This window comes from Cyclospora cayetanensis, unplaced genomic scaffold, assembly GCF_002999335.1.
Source record: "Cyclospora cayetanensis isolate NF1_C8 unplaced genomic scaffold, CcayRef3 CcayRef3_contig_5, whole genome shotgun sequence".
Taxonomy (NCBI): Eukaryota; Apicomplexa; class Conoidasida; order Eucoccidiorida; family Eimeriidae; genus Cyclospora; species Cyclospora cayetanensis.
This window is the reverse complement of record NW_020312480.1, coordinates 324,084-342,065: the sequence shown is the minus strand read 5'-3', so window position 1 is coordinate 342,065 and position 17,982 is coordinate 324,084. Positions and strand designations below refer to the sequence as shown.

The window sequence follows — 17,982 nt, the reverse complement described above, 5'->3', positions numbered from 1 at the left end:
GTTTGATTGATTATTTGGAGGTCCCATAGAACCTCCGCCTCCGGCGTTATCGGTTTTTTTGGTTTATGCTAGAGGAGCTAGAAAAGACACGTGACCTTCAATTGCGCAGCTGCGTTCTGTATATCTTTTTCTTGTGAGTGCGCGTTGTGCTTGTAGCACAATAATGAATCAGTGCGCCAGATCTCTCCCATTAATTTTTAAGTAATATTCTTCATTAGATAAAGCGGGCTACCATCTTAAAGGTGTAGGTAGAATTGTCGGTAACTTTATTATCATAGTTTGTGTGAAAACTCAATTCAGCGTTGCGACTCCTTCAGAAAGGCCGACAGTAGTTATCTGTTCTCAGGCTGTTCTAAATCCAAATAGGTAAGGCTTTACAGCACCTGAAGCCATAAGTGAAGTTTTGGTTCTGCAGAGACGCATAGAAAACCTGCCATTGGATGATCTGAGGCACACCTTGGGGAAAAGCGTCGAGTCGCGGCAGAATAAAAGCAAAGTCTTTTATCTTCGTATGACTGACGTCAATTCACTCAATACCTTTTACAATACCTATGCGTCACCTGCTCCGGTTCGCTGGTAGTCGAGCGCGCCTTCTACAACGTGTTGTGCATCCAGATGATACTTCATTCAGCAAGCTTGAAGACGGCATAAATTTCGTGCATGCCACTCTCCTAACTCCTTTGCGGCGTTGTAATTCCCGGCAGGGCCCCCTCCCTGATATATCGGTATAGCCGCAGTGTAATTTGATGAGGATATGCAATGGTGGATGGCATAGGGGTAATTCGTAACAAGGTATGTGAACGGGTGTAATGACTACCTTGTCAACTAGAGTATAATGCCTAGGCCGTCTAAATTTGATACCATGTGTAACATCCAAGATACAAAAGTGAGACCTGCTGAACAAAAGTAATCTCTACAAACGCTATACAAAGGATCGTTGCAGGATCCAGTTGTGTGCTTTCCAATGCCCTCCTCTCCATGTGCTCCTGAGAGAAAACACCTTTGAAGCCTATACAGCAAATGAAGATGCGGAGATCACTTTGAAAGGGCGAGATGTGCTATCGCTTAAGCTACATACACCCATAGAGAATTCTACATATTCAAAAACAAATGCACGTACAGACAGTGTATTCAACTACAAAAGATACGAATAAATGCACAGGTCGTTACACGCACACGTTCAGTGTGTCAAATTGTACACTAGAGAGTAATCATATACAAGCAGAGATATGCACAGCTAGATGTTTCAGTACATCTAGGTAGATAAGCGTAAGTGTACCGTGGATTTGTTCAGGCCTTAATTCGAAACAAAGTCCATTTGCGATTGAGATCAATGGGCTGGAAGGATCCCTAGATGCCTTGGCATTCCTCTTGAGGGCTTTGATCGGCCACAAAAACTGTAGCACCATAAATCTGCACTGTACTCCAATAGTGCCTTTGCATCTACTTGATCATACTAAGCAAGCGCCCAGCATCACGGTCTGCTGGTGCAACAACTGTATTTGACATGCCTAACTACTGTAACTCCATTGCCCCAACGGCCCAACCCGAATGGCAGGCAATCACCCGGCAAAAGCAGAGCCACCTACATAAAGCAGTGCTTCTGTGAGAGCGCACGTATCAGCTTGTATGATTTAAAGGGCGAAAATAGAGCTGCACATGATGAAAGTGACCAAAAGCCAAGAAGGCATAACGAGGTCAGTGTGCAGCTTGCCATTCCGCACCTGGTGGCTCCCACGGTATTCGCTGCCTGATTTGCAAATTCATACTCCTCCGCGTATCTAGTGCCTCGTAGAAAGAGCATCCAGTGCTGTTGCGGTTGCTGACTGCATCACATGCAGCACTTGCTAGCTCTGTTGCTTCCGTCTTTTATAAGGTGCTGCACATTTTCCCCCTGATGTTGGAAAGCCGCAGTGGTTTGTTGTCTTTGATTTTAGGCTTGGTTATCGTTTTGATCTGCTTGATGGCTGACTTCGACGAACACTTCCTCTAAAGTTGTTTCTGATACAGCGTAGGCTTCGAGGGCAAACGCTGCCTGCAGCCACACGGACACAACATTAGTGGCAGTCGCTACGGTTAACACAAGGCGCGAAGTATTCTGGGTAAGAAAGGCCGTGCTTGTGTTTTTCTAGCCAGATCTAGACCAACAAATGAACCCTGTGTCAGAATGTCGCTTGCACACTTTGCTCCCTCACTCTGGCACCTCAAAAAGGCTTGGAAAGTGTACTCGCGAAGCATTACAACCAACAAGGCATGAGGTGCGGGTTTTTCCTCACTATCTCGGTGTGCTGTGATTCAAGGAGTAAGCAGCCAGCAAGGAACATAGCAGCGGCTTCTTCCTCACACCAATCTTCTGTCCGGTGATATTGTTTGTAAATACTTAGGGGATGAAGCATGCACTTGCACTTCACCTACCTTGGCTGTATCTATCTCGCGGAAGATCGCTGCGAGAGACGCTTCTTTCTTTGCTATTGAGACAGTGATTTTGTAAGCCATTCGGTGTACCAGGCGGAGTGTCGGGAGGTTCTTCTTCAATGCAGCTACAAAGCACTGCGGAAGAGCTGGGTTCTCGGCGACATCAGCGGCGACAAAGACGCATTCTATTTGGTAACCATGGCCATACGCTGCCCGTAGCTCAGCAGAAGTGCCAAGGCACAGCAGCTTGCCTCTGTGAAGGATCCCAACTTTGTCGCTCAATACTTCACACTCCTCCATGGAGTGAGAGGTCAAAATGATCGCTTTGCCAGCGGTTTTACAGTTTTTTGCGTCTTCAATCATTCGCCACAAAGCCTGCCGACTCTCGGGGTCTACGCCACATGTGGGTTCATCTAGAAGCAACAATTCCGCGTCACCAAGCATTGCAATGCCCAAGCTGAGCTTGCGCTTGGTGCCCCCTGAGTATGAATTGACCAGTCTGTGCATGTATTGCTTGCAGCCGATCACGTCAAAGAAGTCAGAACAAAATTGTGCTAGCTCTCTTCCTCGTAAACCTAGCAAAGAACCATAGAGGTACACATGCTCTGCCCCTGTAAGCGTAGGCAAAAGTGGATCTGCAAGCAGAGGCAGACACATTCCAATCACACAAGTCACAATAGGGCTAAATGGCTCGCTGCAAGCTTGAAAGTGGAAAGAATGCGAGCTACGCATAAGAGCATGCCGAGTTGCTGAGACACATGGAGGCATAAGGAGGCCTCTACAGGCATAAAAGCGCTGCTAGTGCGTTTTTGTTGTCACTTGGGAGGAGATACCATGTTTGGGGTTTTTATTTGGAATAGCTCTGTACCTGTTTGGGGACAGTATCTCAGTTTTGTCCTTGCTTTTTGTGGGTGGATGAGGGTGTCCCAGCCGCTAATAAAAACAGAACCGTCAGACTGACACACGAGACTGCTGAGGATATTAAACGTTGTGGACTTCCCTGAACCGTTCACTCCTAAAGAATTATAAGCCACAATATCGGAATGAGCTGAAATGGACATTGAGCTTATTCGGAAGGCTGTGTGGAATCCTTCCATCTATATGGAATACAAGACCTGGTGCGGTTGCCCCCCTTGAGTCTGCTAGCATATTGTAGTGCTTTTTAGGACATGATCAGGTCCATCTCAACAAGCAGCAACACATACCATACCGAAACCTTCTACATACCTATGTAAGCAAGGCACTTCCCCTTTGGAACGCAAAAGGAGACGCCTTGTAGGGCTTGCGTCGCTTGTGCCAGTTTGCAGCAGCAACAGAGGGGATGTCCGGTCCTTTTCCTAAAAGGGAGACAGCAGAAGGAGAAGAAACGTTGGAGAAAGGGGGCCCGATACGTCTTTTTTAGTCGGTAAACAACGAGCGGAATATCCAGTTCCTCTTGATCCCCAACAGGGGAGTCGATGGCAGAACAATGACCCCGTGGGAAACGTTTTGAATTAATGTTTTTGATAATTTGGGGGACAGTAGAGGACGCAAATCCGTCTCTCTTGCTACGCTGACGCAAGCGGCTGACAGCCCTCGCAGCCCTGGCCTCCTCATCCTGGAACATCGAAGAGGACAACGGTGGTTCCCCAATAAGTTGAACCGTGAAACCAGCAGCCTATACTAGTTGGGCCGCTCGAGCAGTTTGTATTTAGGAGAAGAAGATAACAGCAGTTTGATTAAGGTGTCATCTCATTCCGCCACCCACAGAGTACGAAAGCTAGCAAACACCATCGCGCTTCCCGTCTATGCCTAGCTTTGTCCCCTGGTGCCTGTGCCTTTGAGCCTTTCACCCTTGGTTCTCACCTTAATATTACAGCTGATATCTGCAACTCTGCCTTGGAATGCATATCCCTCATCGGTGGGCGACATCCGGCGTGTGAATTGTCCTGTGGATTTTGGCACATCTTCTGGTACTCTGCAGGCCTGACTGCAAGTTTGCGGGGCCCCTTCACACAGTTGGCAATGGAGCAGACCGGCCAAATGCTTGAACAAAGTTCCAATAGACGGCAGGGCCCTGGCTAGTCTTGGTTTGCCCATAGGATAGTTTGTGATCCAATCAACGCTTATGCAGACTGTCCAGTTCAGCAGCACGGTCAGGCCCAAATACAACAAGGGACACCCGGTCTTGTGAAAGTCCATCCAGTTCACCAATTCTTCCGCCTTCATCGTTCCAGATGCTAGCTGGTTCATCATTCCTAGATTGATCAGCAGCTGCAAACAAAACGCAAAGGACCAGACAGTGTCATTGAATACCGATCGTAGAGGACACGCTACAAAATAAAGGTATTTGACATGGTAAACAACTCCCAGAACTAAAGATGATTTGCCATTTCTGTCGTGTCAATCATGCTCATGTATGTTTAAATTTCTTGTAGTTAGCCAAAATTAACGCTCATTTATGCTCTCCGTACCTCGCATAATGCAGCATGGGGAAGAAACATTAGGAAGTATCTCAGATACTTGCTGTAGATTCCCTGCAGGCCGCTGACCTCTGTAAACAGAACTTGAAGTGAGGGGAGGGACCAGCCCAAAATTAGCATTACAATGACGAATGTCATTGGAGAATCAAGTCCCATAGATATCGCGTAGCCAAAGGGGCAAACGGATAAACAAAATAATATAGTGCCAAGCAGGAAAATTCCTCGTTGGTGCTGGCCGACCTGAAAAATTACAAAGTAAGCAATGGGTTTGGGTATAGAAAGCACGTAGAACATTCTATTTGTACCGAGGTCGACTGCTGGCACAAGAGAAGCACGCAGCTCTGCCAGCATTTCCAAAAATGATGGAAGGGGGAAGAATAACACTACCACCGGGAACTTCTTTGCAAGAATAAAAAAGTGTAAGGCTGTCCAAAGCACTGATATTGTAAACCAAGGGGAAATGAAGTATATAGTGTTGAATCAAAAGCATTGCTGGTAGGCGGGAAGATCCATTTGCCAATGGAACGAGGGCGTCTAAACCCAATGCTACCTCGTTTTACTATATGTGCAACCAACATCGTGTTCACTCCATCTACTTTGCTTTACGTGAGTCCCGCGTACCAAAGGAGTAATGTTTGCCCACATTATCATCCCAAAGATGATGAAGCAAGGGAGAAGAAGCAAAATCATGTCAACCAAGTAGCTGGAGGCCCAATAGTGAAACGGAGTCACCCCAAAAAGGATCTGCTGATGTCTGACTCTCCGTACTCGCTCAACAATGCAAGCCTTCCCGATACCGGCTGCCACGAAAGAGTAAGCGATAATTGTAAAGAATGCCACGATAAGGGCGTCCATGAATTTATCCTCTGTGTCCGCGAACGGCTGATTGCTGGAATACAACACGAAGCCACAGCAACCTTCGCAACCAACGAACGACCATTTTTGCATATATTCTTAGCGATAGGCAGCTGTATACTATGTATAATAAAAGACTTAAGTGCAGTACTCCAGGGAAAAGAAAAAGAAGAGCAGTGCTGAATCGGTGAGAGATTTCGACTAGGTTCCAGTTGTATTCTCACACAGCAACGACTCGTATAGTCCCAGAGAGAGCCATATGTGTCCAAAAAGCGAGTGTAATTTTACTTAGCTGGCCACATAGTACTAGCCAATGCGCAGTGGAGAAAAGTAATTAAGTAGCGCGCCTCACGAAGGCTGGAATCAATGCCTTTCCGGGGAAGGGATATAAAGAGTTCCTGCACTGGCTGCTGACAACACCTTTCACTGCGAGGGGAGCTTCTCTGCAAGCTAGATTTACCTGACAAATACAGAATTGGGGAGTCCCCTGCGGTCTTGCGCGATACAATTTAACAGGTGGCTGTAGTGAAGGGGCACAGCATCTCTTAGTGTTGCGTTGTGCCATAAGGTAACTGCGAAAGGGAACAACACTCCTTGCAGATATTAAACCTTATTTGATTCTGCCTAACTCTAGTGCTTGAAATTAGCAAATGCTTCCCAAATCGATGTCCTGGGCAGCCTTATGTGCCTGCCCATGGCAGCTACCCTTAGCGTCAAACCCTTGCCGTCCCATTTGAATTCTGGCTTGTGCATACTGTGAAGGCAATATTTTACATTTCTATCTACACTCCACATATGCTCATCTGGCAAACCTTCAAGCTGATTGGCAGTATCAGAGATATCCGGCTGTCGTCCCCTTACAACATAGGCACCGTAGCGAGGCAGATGAGGGCCAGTGTAGCCGTCAAGGAGAAAATCATACATCTCATTGTTATTCTTGACTTTATCAGACACGTTATTGTGGGTCATGGCGGGCTGAAGATGTGGCACACGTAGCAATATTCAAGAAAGGAACTGGCTATACATGCTGACTGCCCAAGTTTACCACCGAAGGTCTACATTTATCATTTGGTTACACCCACAACTTATAGGCGACCCCTGCTATAGAATGCACTTCTCAGAGCAAGAAGTCGGACCTTAGCTCAGTTCAGTAAGTGAACTAGACAAAACATTTATCATTCAGGCATACAGGGACATGAGCTGCGCGACAAGGAGTTACTTACAGAATTACAGTTGTCGAGGGTCCCTAATACCCAACCTTCTCCTCCATAAGGCACTTCTGCGTGGATGGGTTTTGAGAGCCGATAGGCAAGTAATTGTTGCCCATTCAGCGGCACGCGTGGCTCTGACTTCCTGAGAAGAAAAGGGGCCAGTTCCCTCTACAAGTACAATGAACTTTTGCGAAAATGAAGCTACTACAGCAAAAGCAAAAATGCATCTGGAACTGTAGGGCAATCATGCAGGAGGGGAGAAAGCACCCCAAGCGAGTAGGGTTTAGCCTGGCCGTAACGCAAAGGGTATGCATATAGGAGAGAAGGTAGACAGCCTTTTCGGTCTCACTCTGCTCGCATATAGAGTGTCAATCCCATCAGCATAAGCGGGATGAAAAAGGAAATAGTCACATGTACCCAGTCTGCACAAGCAACAATAGTCGCAGCATCAACGTCCAAGCCTATGCACGCCATTAGACACGGCAAGTGGCATATCGAAGCGTGACAACATGCGCAAAGAGGGGGATAATACTTAGAGCAGGATAACACTAGAGCACTAGAAAATCACGTGGCATACGGTGTCAACTAAGCGAAAGGATGATGGATTTGCATGGTCCTTCCAAATGGATCTTGGCTACTGGTATGGTAGTGACGCACCCCGACAAAGAAATCGAACGCGCTTCTTCAGCAAGGCTCCCATAATCGACGCATCCCGGAACAGCCCTTCGCACTTTTCCTTAGTGGCAAGCAACGCTGAACCGCGTAGTGACAGAGCGGTTACGTGTACCGTGTTACGGCGAGAGCCATGGAACGAGGTGCCAGACTCGGGAGCAGCCCAACTGAGCCCGTTTCGAGCCATTTGGCCGAATTTATCAGCGATGCATATAATTTTATCGGGTTCAGTAAAGCCTGTAGCCTCACGCCGGACAGTGCGTGAGACCCTCCCGTACAAGCGCCTGTACGAACATAGTAGCAATGCAAAATATACGATGTTGCCTTGTGCTGCCAACAAAGCAATGCCAAACGGAAGCGCAGAGTACACAGGAAATGTGCAGGAACATGTACACAACGTAGGCTACTGTGGAAATTGCTGCATGGCCAAGCAGAGATACAAGGCCTCAATGAGTAAAATTAGTGCTGTCTGGTTCGTAGTGAACGTCTTTGTACCAAACTCTTTTTGTATTCTTTAACAGATAAATATTTAGCGCTCTGTGCACTTGATGACAACAAAATTACTGTTAGCCTGTTGATAAACACGAACGCGATGCTTCCAGCAGCTCCCCTGACCTGCCGATGGATCGGGACGCTTCAGCGCCAAGTGGAGAGCCTGGCTCGATAGCGCAACTGGGAGATGAGCATGCAGATTCCCGTGTATTTGCCGCGTTTTCTAGGGATTCTCCGTCCGGGTTTGTTGTCTCTACTAGTCCTAAGGAATGAGCGGCGCGCTCCTGTTCCTGCCTCGCGAGTTTTACGACATTTAAGAACACTTCCTCAAGAGAGCCAAAACCCAGGACAGCGCTTTCTACCCCATACTGCTCGCCGTTTTTCTCCAGTTCCGCAAAGAGCCTGAAGGGTGCAGCTCAAAAACCACATTGGGAAAATAAAGAGTGACTGCAGCTTGTTGAGGTAATTGGCATATTTGACTCGTCAAAAAATTCCCCTTTAGTTCATCGTTTGTGTATGTATGGACATATAGCTACCCGAAGCAACTCTGAGAGAGCTACGCGTGTTTTGAAAGCAAAAGATGGTTGAGTGTTCTCAGTCCTCGGTCCGGTACGTGGCGCACATGGACAGAGCGAGATGAATGCCAAAAGAAAGGCCTTATAAGCGTACACTGGAAGCTGGAAGGAGTGATGGAACGGAGAAAAAATCCGCAGTTCATGCCCGGATATTTCCTGAATGGCAGGGGGATGCTCTAACGTGTGCAGCAGCTGCCGTAGTTTTTTTTTTGCCTGTTGTTCTTCTCGATGACCTTGCTTCCGGGAGATAACAGATATTATGTACCCTCTCCCAAACCTGTTACGCAGCATAATGGTGCCCATTAGCACTCCGCTTGAAGCCCTCAAATACGCATGATGCAAAGACAAAAGGTACTTGGGGCGTAGAGCATTACGGCACTGCCCATCTTAATATATTGGCGTGGTTCAGAGCCCCTTCCTGATGATAATTAGCTAGCTGCAGGCATCTTTCGCTGAGTTACCCACCGAGTCTTTAGGATCAGAGGTGCCCCCGCCGAGGCAATTCTTCCGTCCACCATAATGGCCAAGCGGTCGCAGAGATAGTCTGCTTCCTCCATCATATGTGTTGTAAGAACAATACATCTACTACGGCTTAAACAGCGAACGGAGTCCCAGAAAGTCCGTCGATAGAGGGTATCCATTCCTGAAAGCATGCGTGAATGAAGTCAAAATGTCCACTGCCGCTTCTAGGCCCAAATCTCTGCCTACTTTTATCCGAGTATAGAACAGCAAGTGCGCGGGTCTTGCGCCTAATGTACACTATTCCGTGTGTTGCAACGACAGCAAATTAAGAGCCATACGTCCCCTTCAGGAGCATAAGTTCAGTTTATCATATAACACGGGGAAGGAAAAGAATGTAGCCATGGCGTCCAATAGGATGTATGAGCTACCAGGCGTTACCTGCCGTGGGTTCGTCAAGAAATACAACAGCTGGGTCCCCCAGAAATGCAACAGTGCTGCTGACACGTCTGCGCCAACCGCCACTTAAAGCTTCTATTCGAACCTTTGCCATTTCCGAGAGCTTCATCTGATAAGACAAAACAGCAAAGGGGGAACGCTGCTAAGACAGGTTGCTGACATGGACTGCACCAAGTGTCCCCGGCCCGAACAGTCTAGGGTGAAGAAGTGGTCAGCAAATAATGTGATGGATACACAAAACGACATGATCACAGGAAAGTGTAATAAACTGGCGCACGAAGCCGTGGAAAGTCACAGGGACCTAAATGTTTAGAACCAAAGTAATCAAAATAAATATCTAAGTGATATGGGGGCTTCGAACAGGGATTACTTCCAAATCTGTATTCCAGCTGGGCCATTAGCCCGGAGTTTACCATGTTCATCAGCTCTGCTATTTCCTCTTTTCGGTGACTCCTTGGAACGCCTCGCAGTGAAGCGTAAACCCAAAGTGTCTCCTCAACAGTTAAATAGGGAAGCAGTACGTCAAACTGAGGGCAGTACCTGATGGTAGACCGGTGCCACAACAAAACTTGGAATACAGCGGATTCAGTTTTCCTTACAGTCACCACGAGGAAAGCTGACTCTTTTCCCAAGAATCTCATTCGGCCCAGTATTATCCAAGAACAAGACCATGGCTTTTGCCTGCTCTTTATACAGAAACCCTATGTCAGGCCAGTGAATTTACTAAAATCTGTTACCCAATATTGCGCCTTGCATAGGTAGGCTGTCGCTTCATGGAGAGCCCTTCGATAAATACATCCCCGTCTGTGAAAGCTATTGATCCAGTGATGACAGAAATGAGGGTGGACTTCCCAGCGCCATTCTGGCCCAGAACGCCAAAGATTTCGTCGCGGTACACCGAAAAAGAGACCCTGTTAACTGCCTGCAGTGAGCCCCTACTACATTTCTTCGCCTGCCAGGTTGAGAAGGTCTTGCAAACTCCACGTACATCGAGTAGAGGCTGCACAGAAAAATAGGACAAGACCAGCAAGCGCTGGACCTGCCATCTTGTATAAAGACCCCTGCCAGATTTTCAGAGTTCCACCATTGGTTCTCACAGCAAGGAGAAGTGGAGCAGCTACCTTTGTTACTATTCTAAAGAAGTACAGCACCAAATCCCCTCATACCGTGTCCTTGTTTTTTGCACTATACTTCGCTAGGCAGGGGGCATTCTTTAATGAAGAACAGAAACCTAAGGAGTCCCTGGGGCAGGAGCTCCAGGGGCATGCGAGCAGACGACCGCATGCATTGCAGCATTGGCGCGCCCAGGAGTTCAAGCGAATTAATAGGAATAGAGGATGCTCAGGGCAACCATTTGATGCTGCAGCAAAGAAGGATTCAAGGAGCCAACAAAACCCATCCAATGGGCTGTCTAGAGAATGTTTTTGGATTCTGATTTCGTGAGTGGACCACGGCTCAGCTAGTATCGCTTAAGCTGCCAAAGTGTCATAAAAACGCAGGCAGTCATCTCTCAAGCCCACGTACTTGGCAAGATCTTATGTAGGTATGCGCCGAAGAGAAAGAAAACTGCCGTGCTGATGCTCAAGGTAGCATATACGTCCACTATAGTAACACCGAGAGCTGGGAGGCTTCGCAAGGACAAGCGCAAACCAACTAGGGGCGGTTAAAAACATACTTTGTATGTACCTGTCCTGATTACTAGCTGACACCTTCAGCGCCACGATCATATTCAAGTTCTACTGCAGCATCAATAGGGCTCGGCTTTTCCGTTGAGCTATACCCAACTTTTGGAACACTTACTTGGCTGTAGATGATCGAATGCCACCAGTGTATGGCTCATTAAAGAGCCATGCAATATCGATGCCCTGGGACAGCAAGCAGAGTGGAGGGATTGAAACAGCGTCTTTTACAGGGGCGCATGGCACTGAACTCAGTAGACGTGTATCGTTCAAGCAAACCTGATTCAGCAGGCAATAGATTAGAATCATGACCGTCAGCTTCCCGGGGTAGCAAATAAAGCATACCACACCAAGTGCTGCGACAGGGCAGGACGCCATGAAGAATCTCTGTACACTGGGACTCCAAGCTTCATTTCCAAGCCACTGACAAACGACAGGTGCCCAAATGAGTGTACACCAGGCACATGCGGCCATTGCTGTTCACAGATCACATAAGTGAAACAAAAGCTTACAAAAGTGCATCTGCGACAGCGCTGCATGCAAGCATACTGCGCGTCAGCACTGTCCCTTTTTATCTGTGCATTGATAGCTGAGGAATGCTTGCATTAGCCGAAGGAAAAGAAGAAAGGGAAGGTCCCTACAATATATGGCCGTAGCTATTATACGACATATCTGTACATTCTGTACCTGCTAAGTTTCCGTCGGTAAAGAATGCAGTGACGAATAACGCGAAGGAAATGGTAGCCATCAGCGCCAGCACCAACAGCGTCAGGAGAAACCATATATCACTTAGAGTAAAGGCATAACACTTAGACACAAAAGCCACTAATAAAAGCATTGGCAAGCTGTAAATGATGAAGAAGATATACCAAGACAACCACAAGACCTTGTCTGAGATCCCCAATATCTTGAGCATGTTCTGCAGGCAAGAATTGTATTGAGTGTCATCACAGCAAGCACTTCCACCCTGAAATGTGAAGAGGTTGTACCTAGTAGTGTCTGTCGCACATTACCCCCTGCCAGCCAAGACACCAACAAAACTCAAAATCTAATGGCAATGCTTCTGGAACACAGAGTAGCAATTATTAGAGTCCTGAACAAACCATAACACCTGGGCAGTGAAAGTTGCGGATATTTACAATAAAGTGTGGACTGCTTGCAGAAACATGTTTAGACCTACTTTGAATCCAGTTTCCTTATCCACCATTATAGCCTTCACAGCTTGCCAAAGGATGCAGACGAACAGAACGACGAAAGGTGCACAGCAGGAGTCCGGTTTGCCGAAACGAGAGGTAACCGTCGCAGGGGTAAATGGCATTCCTGACTCCCTACAGCAAAAATCAAATCAACAAGGCAAACAGTGCTTAAAAGAGTATTCTGGTGATATCAAGGTCAGAACAACAGAAAACACAGTCGAATAATGTGGACTTTCCGGCGCAAATGCCTTAAGCTCTTGCCTTTTGGCTTGATGACTTGAAAAGCAGGAACTTCTCAGTGTCTCCTATTATCAGTAAAAGCTTGCCTGTGGCTTTCAAGTGATAATTAAGGCATTCTGGACACTCATGGGAGCTTAATAATAATAAGGTACAAGGGACGGCTTTGGCGTACATAAACATAACGGGGGCATAGGCCGTGCGTACAGGAGAACTGAAAGTTCGTAGCACTTGGTGCAACGGACCACCAGTTGCCAAGATTAGCCCCGCACCCATTTTTTTTGTGCGGGAGTAGAACAGCTGTGGGGAAGCATAAGCAAAATAAGAGTAGCACTGATCTGCACATCTATGTAGCCGTGCGCATGCTACAGCCAATCTACTCATAAATTTCCCTCATTAGAGGCCGATAGCGACAACTAGTATGTAGCGGCAAAGGGAGACAGGGGCATTGCAATATGCAGGGAGTGGAATCGTGACATACCGACTCCAAGACCTTCATAGCAGGAGCTTCACTATCGCATCCAGCTTGCACTGCACGGTGCGTGTACAACCGGACGGCGCCATACCCAGGGCCCGCCAAGAAGGCAGGAAGCAGGTATCGAACATCCTGAGGTTGGTCTACAGAACAACAAGCAGCCACCATGCTAGCATGCGTACCAAGTGCAAAATATCTACAACACACTGTGGTGCTGCCAAACTAGAAATACGATACAAGCATCTATTGCCCCTCTGACAAATTTCCTCTTGTTGAAGACAGAACTGCTGAGGCAAGGGTCAGAACAGTGGATTGGTTGCCAAGAGCCACGCGTCGGAGTGCACCAAAAACCATGTGCCTATATTGCGGTATTCACCACCTTCATTAGAAGAGGCCGAAATACAAAGGACGAGGGCAAGGATCTCGGACAAGTGTTTTTCCGCCTGTCCAAGGAGCATCCTCAATAGCTTGATGCTATTCCTTGAGTACACTGAAAAAAGCCTCGCAAAGCTTCCCATATGAAGGCTCGATAAGGCATGCTTGGGAAGGTACCAGCTTCAACACGCACACACTATACAGTTTCATATGGTCTTCTTGGCTGATATTTACCAGGCCCTCAAGGCCTGTGTCCTACTCTATACTGTTCAAATTATCGTGGATGGACAATACACTGCCTTTGCGAATTCATCTGGTTGGAGAACATGGCTTAAGCGCCCGCTGAGGATTGCCTGCTTTTAGGAATCATACAGCTTACTGATGCTATTTAGAACTGGAATTCGGCCAAAGTAGTCAAATATCTTGTAAAAGGTCTCTGAGATGCGGAGCCACTGAGGTTTTTGCTGTTGCGGTACTAAACGAATTCAACCAAATCAAGCAGCACGAAACACTTATTTCGCGTCCAACAGCAGTAGATATTAGAAGCAAGGCAGCTCCAGGCAAACGATGCATGGTGATAGAAATTTGTCGCAGCCCAGATATCGGCGACACCTTTTTTCTTCCCAGCAACAAGCATAACCGATAAGTTCAGACCTACCAATAGATCCAGGAAAGAGCTTTCGAACTCCTGTTCTGTCGAGGTTGAAAGTGTGCACAAGTGTTAGGAGATCAAGGAATCCCCCAGTCAAATGGCCATAAGGTTTATCTTGTGCTTCCGTGCCGATTGTGTCTGCCTTAAGCAAAAAGTTAGTGCCACCAAAATATGTCATTGAGTCGTATCCAGTGTAATATCGATGAAAAGGCCTGATTGTGTGATTTGCAATCGACCGCGGCTGTCAACACACAGAGAACGCAGCTCAACTACCATGTATCGAAGATACCAAAGCATTTCCAAATTCACGCCTCCATGTTTGCTACTGAGCGCTGGAGGACTCCTAAGCGCTATAAAATTTTCCTCACAAAATGCAAAATCCTGGGCTGCTTAACAGGCGTTCTACGCAGGATCTCTCCCACAACGGCTCAGCTAGCACTTGGATGCTAGCCCGCACAACATCCTTGTTAGCTACTGTTTTGAGGATAGCACTTCTATTGATGCTGTTACTGTTCTCACCGTCCCCCGGCGAACGTGCATACGGATCGTGATGTCGAGGCCTCCTGGAGCTGCCGCTCTGCAAATGAATGCCGAATATATTGGGCGCTTTTTGTAGGCGGCTGCTTCACGTCTGTATTTTTCTAATGCTCTTTCTGATGGAAAGGTGATAAACAGCTGGGACTCCAGAGTGCGTTCCATGAGGTCTGTGGCGGACGCAGCAGACTGAGCACATTGCGTTCTTTAATTGATTTCGTTCTTTTGGGGCTTACTGGACATTCTAGCCCTACGCATAAAATGCGCAATTAAGTATACAGACTGATGTGATACTACTCCGAATGTGCAGGTATATCTACATGCACGAAAAGAGGACACACGATACCCTTGGTAATTACTGGGAGCTCACAGGGGCTGACAGTCTGTGCGAATTCCCCTAGGAACTTTCGGAGTTGCTGGCAGTCAGATCCTGCTTTGTCTACGAAGGCTAAATAACCCCCGGAGTGCAAGATAGCCGGTAGGTACATCAAGTGGAGGCCGTCGTAACGTCTACCAAAAGGAGGCATGAGATTAGATGGGGAAAAGCACGGATCTGGAGACGTGAGGAACAACATCACATTGGAGGCATACAGAGCATTTTCGCTTAGCACCCCACGGGTGCGATTGACACTTGGGACCTCCTAGTCATATCTATCGATAACCTGGGTCCCGCAACAAGTAAACACTGTATGTACACTGAGACAGTCTCTATTAGCGTGTTTTAGGAGCATGCTTCGGTTGTAATGCCTCTTAGTGGAAGTTAGCGCCACACGTAAAGGTGCGTGAATAAGGGCTCATTTCAGGGGGAGCCCATAGATTTAAGGCCAAAAGTAAGTGTAAATCTTGGGGATTATCGCTCAGTCTAATTGAGCTATAGAGGCGTAGGGAACAGTGCCCATGTTGTTCACGGCTTACCGCTTCCTCTTCTTGTTTTTGTGGTTCGGTTGGTGTAGGCCCCAAAATTGCACCTGCTAAATGGGTCTACCGACATATTCGCGGGCAAAAAATTCACCTAGGCAGAAAAAATCATCAACAGGCAGCCAAGGGACTCGTACTGACCCAATAACGGACATCCAGAAGTGCACTCAGTAAAACATTGTTCCTGTCGCCCCTCAAAGCCTTCACTTCATGAAGAGCCCACTCATCATCCCTGCAAAACGCCCGCGAAGTCTGCCCTTTAGTTGGCATCCAATTATCGGCGTCTTGGACGTGAAAGGCAGCCTACTTAGACCAGCTACTACAGGCGAGTGACTCATGAAATAGACTCTTTACTGAATATAGTACCACTTGGTCTTGGAGCCATGTGTGCCCCACCAGCAGCACAAGCTATGTTTCGGCCGGTGTTGTACTCCTGTGGTACCTCTATATTTTGGTAGTGAGAGAGTATTTTGCACGCAGACACCACCAGAGCGACTGAGAAAAGGAGATCGCAAGTGCGAAGATAGCCCAGAAATAAATGCCTTAGCTGCCTGGCAGCAGATGAGCATGCAAAATCCCAACGATGCAGACTCAACAAGCAAACACGACGAAGCTTTTAAAAGGAAAAAGCACAATACCATCTCTTAGTGCCTGCCGAACGACACCCTTTGCCTGCCTTCTGCAAAGGCTCACCTGGAGCTACAATGCCTATGAGTGTCATTAGAGGATATCTCAATTTGAGGGCAAAAGCCCGCCAAAGGAGAACACAAACACGGTCGGTTGTTTCTGAAACGTGTGAATACATTCGGCGGGGGAAAGGCAGAGACCGCTTTGCAAAATCAAGCCGATGCTCTGTGCTCATCGGCAGCAAATTTGGGTATTGGGTATATTTAAACGAAGTGTGGCTTAGGTTCCCCGAGATTTCGCGGGCCCATGCAGAGGAATTCACAGGCATCTCAACGGGTCCTCGTTCGCATACATAAGCGATGCTGCCGCCATTGCAGTCCCTGTGCCCATGTCGATCGGCGCCAATGCTGCTTGGCGGCATGTTAGAATGATGAGGAAGTTCGCTTGGGCCTTGCCGGCCCCGGCTCGGCCCCAAACGGGGAGCCGACTGTGGCAATGGTTGGTTTAGATATAGAAATGGGGCAACACCTTCACTCAATTCTGGGTTCCACTGGGATAATTGAATTGACGGGGTTGGGCTCTCGCCACCTGCTGGTGCTGGGGGCACAGGGGCTGTGCTAGCAGACGCGATATCAGGCGATTCAGCCGACATCTTCGAGATCCCCCCGCTCCACACTGGCTGACATAAAATGTTTCTTCCCACGCTCACCCAGGAACAGTCGCAGTACCCGCTTGCCTGTTGTTTACTCACATGGCGTTAGAGCATATAGTCTCTATTACTGCTATCGAGTTTTGAATAGTAGAAGAGTAGGAGCCAAGATATGGGGGGAAGAATAGGTAGCGCCCATAGGCGGTGAGGAGAAAAATGTACGGAAGAGCTCAATTTGAACTGTGCCACTGTGCTGGTGAAACGGGTAGGAAGGACAAACCTAGGTCACACACGAACCAGCAGTGTACGAGTAGGCCAGACCAGGTGCCTGTTGTGTTCGATGGGAGACGATGAAGCGTCCCACAGGCATCTTATTTCTGCCTGGAAAAAGCTATAAAAGTGAGAGAGCCATAGAAAAGTCTTTTGCATACACTGGGATTGGTGTTGGACGGAGAGCAACTCGCGCTAGCGATACGGCACGTCCAAAACCCGTTACCAGACCAGTGGGCACATTACGGGGAAAAAATTATTGACACGCTCATGGGGGCGGTTTTAGTTTTCCTCTATGGGTGTTAACAGCTGTCACGGTAAGATACTCCTAAAACTGGAGACCTGAATCGGGTCGTTGCTCCCCTTTTCTCACGATGCCGCGCAGTCTGAGGTGCACAGGCACACCCGAATCGAGATTGTCGCTTCGCCCCCACACTGCCAGTAAATTGTAGTGTTACTGCTTTTCAGAATCAAATTAGCATATTACAGGCAACACAGAGCACTTTCGCTTATTTTGGGCATGATACTGACTGGAATCTTTTTGTTGCATCTAGTCTCCTCATCGCCGGGCACCGTTCATAGGAAATACATTCTGCACATGGACGTGGTGTACTCATTCGGCTCCCCCTTTCCTCTTACAAGGCGTTTTGTTTTTCAGAGTGGAGAAACGGACTGCCTGTCGCTTCAGTGGTAGCAGAACACTAAGACTCTCCCTTTGTGGACGTACTGGACGCAGGAGACACACAGCTGACTCGCATCCGATATTCCAA

General features: G+C 47.7%; 1 protein-coding gene across 1 annotated transcript; it reads right to left on the bottom strand.

Moving 5' to 3' along the window:
* Positions 1–1,933: 1,933 nt before the first annotated feature.
* LOC34620161 (ABC transporter A family member 1) lies at positions 1,934–16,945 on the bottom strand. The gene is made up of 34 exons (XM_026334782.1): positions 16,360–16,945; positions 16,109–16,161; positions 15,664–15,760; positions 15,119–15,301; positions 14,734–14,918; positions 14,221–14,455; positions 13,942–14,037; positions 13,567–13,677; positions 13,194–13,330; positions 12,888–13,012; positions 12,460–12,607; positions 11,967–12,198; positions 11,625–11,755; positions 11,401–11,465; positions 11,125–11,228; positions 10,767–11,011; positions 10,338–10,600; positions 10,014–10,140; positions 9,583–9,709; positions 9,148–9,325; positions 8,654–8,959; positions 8,259–8,509; positions 7,601–7,852; positions 7,293–7,404; positions 6,956–7,085; positions 6,545–6,707; positions 6,193–6,304; positions 5,499–5,766; positions 4,869–5,117; positions 4,261–4,668; positions 3,643–4,072; positions 3,284–3,430; positions 2,416–3,050; positions 1,934–2,035 (listed from the first exon to the last, which is right to left on the bottom strand). The coding sequence occupies exons 1-34, from the start codon at positions 16,943–16,945 to the stop codon at positions 1,934–1,936; spliced, it is 6,993 nt and encodes a 2,330-aa protein (XP_026190567.1).
* Positions 16,946–17,982: the final 1,037 nt, after the last annotated feature.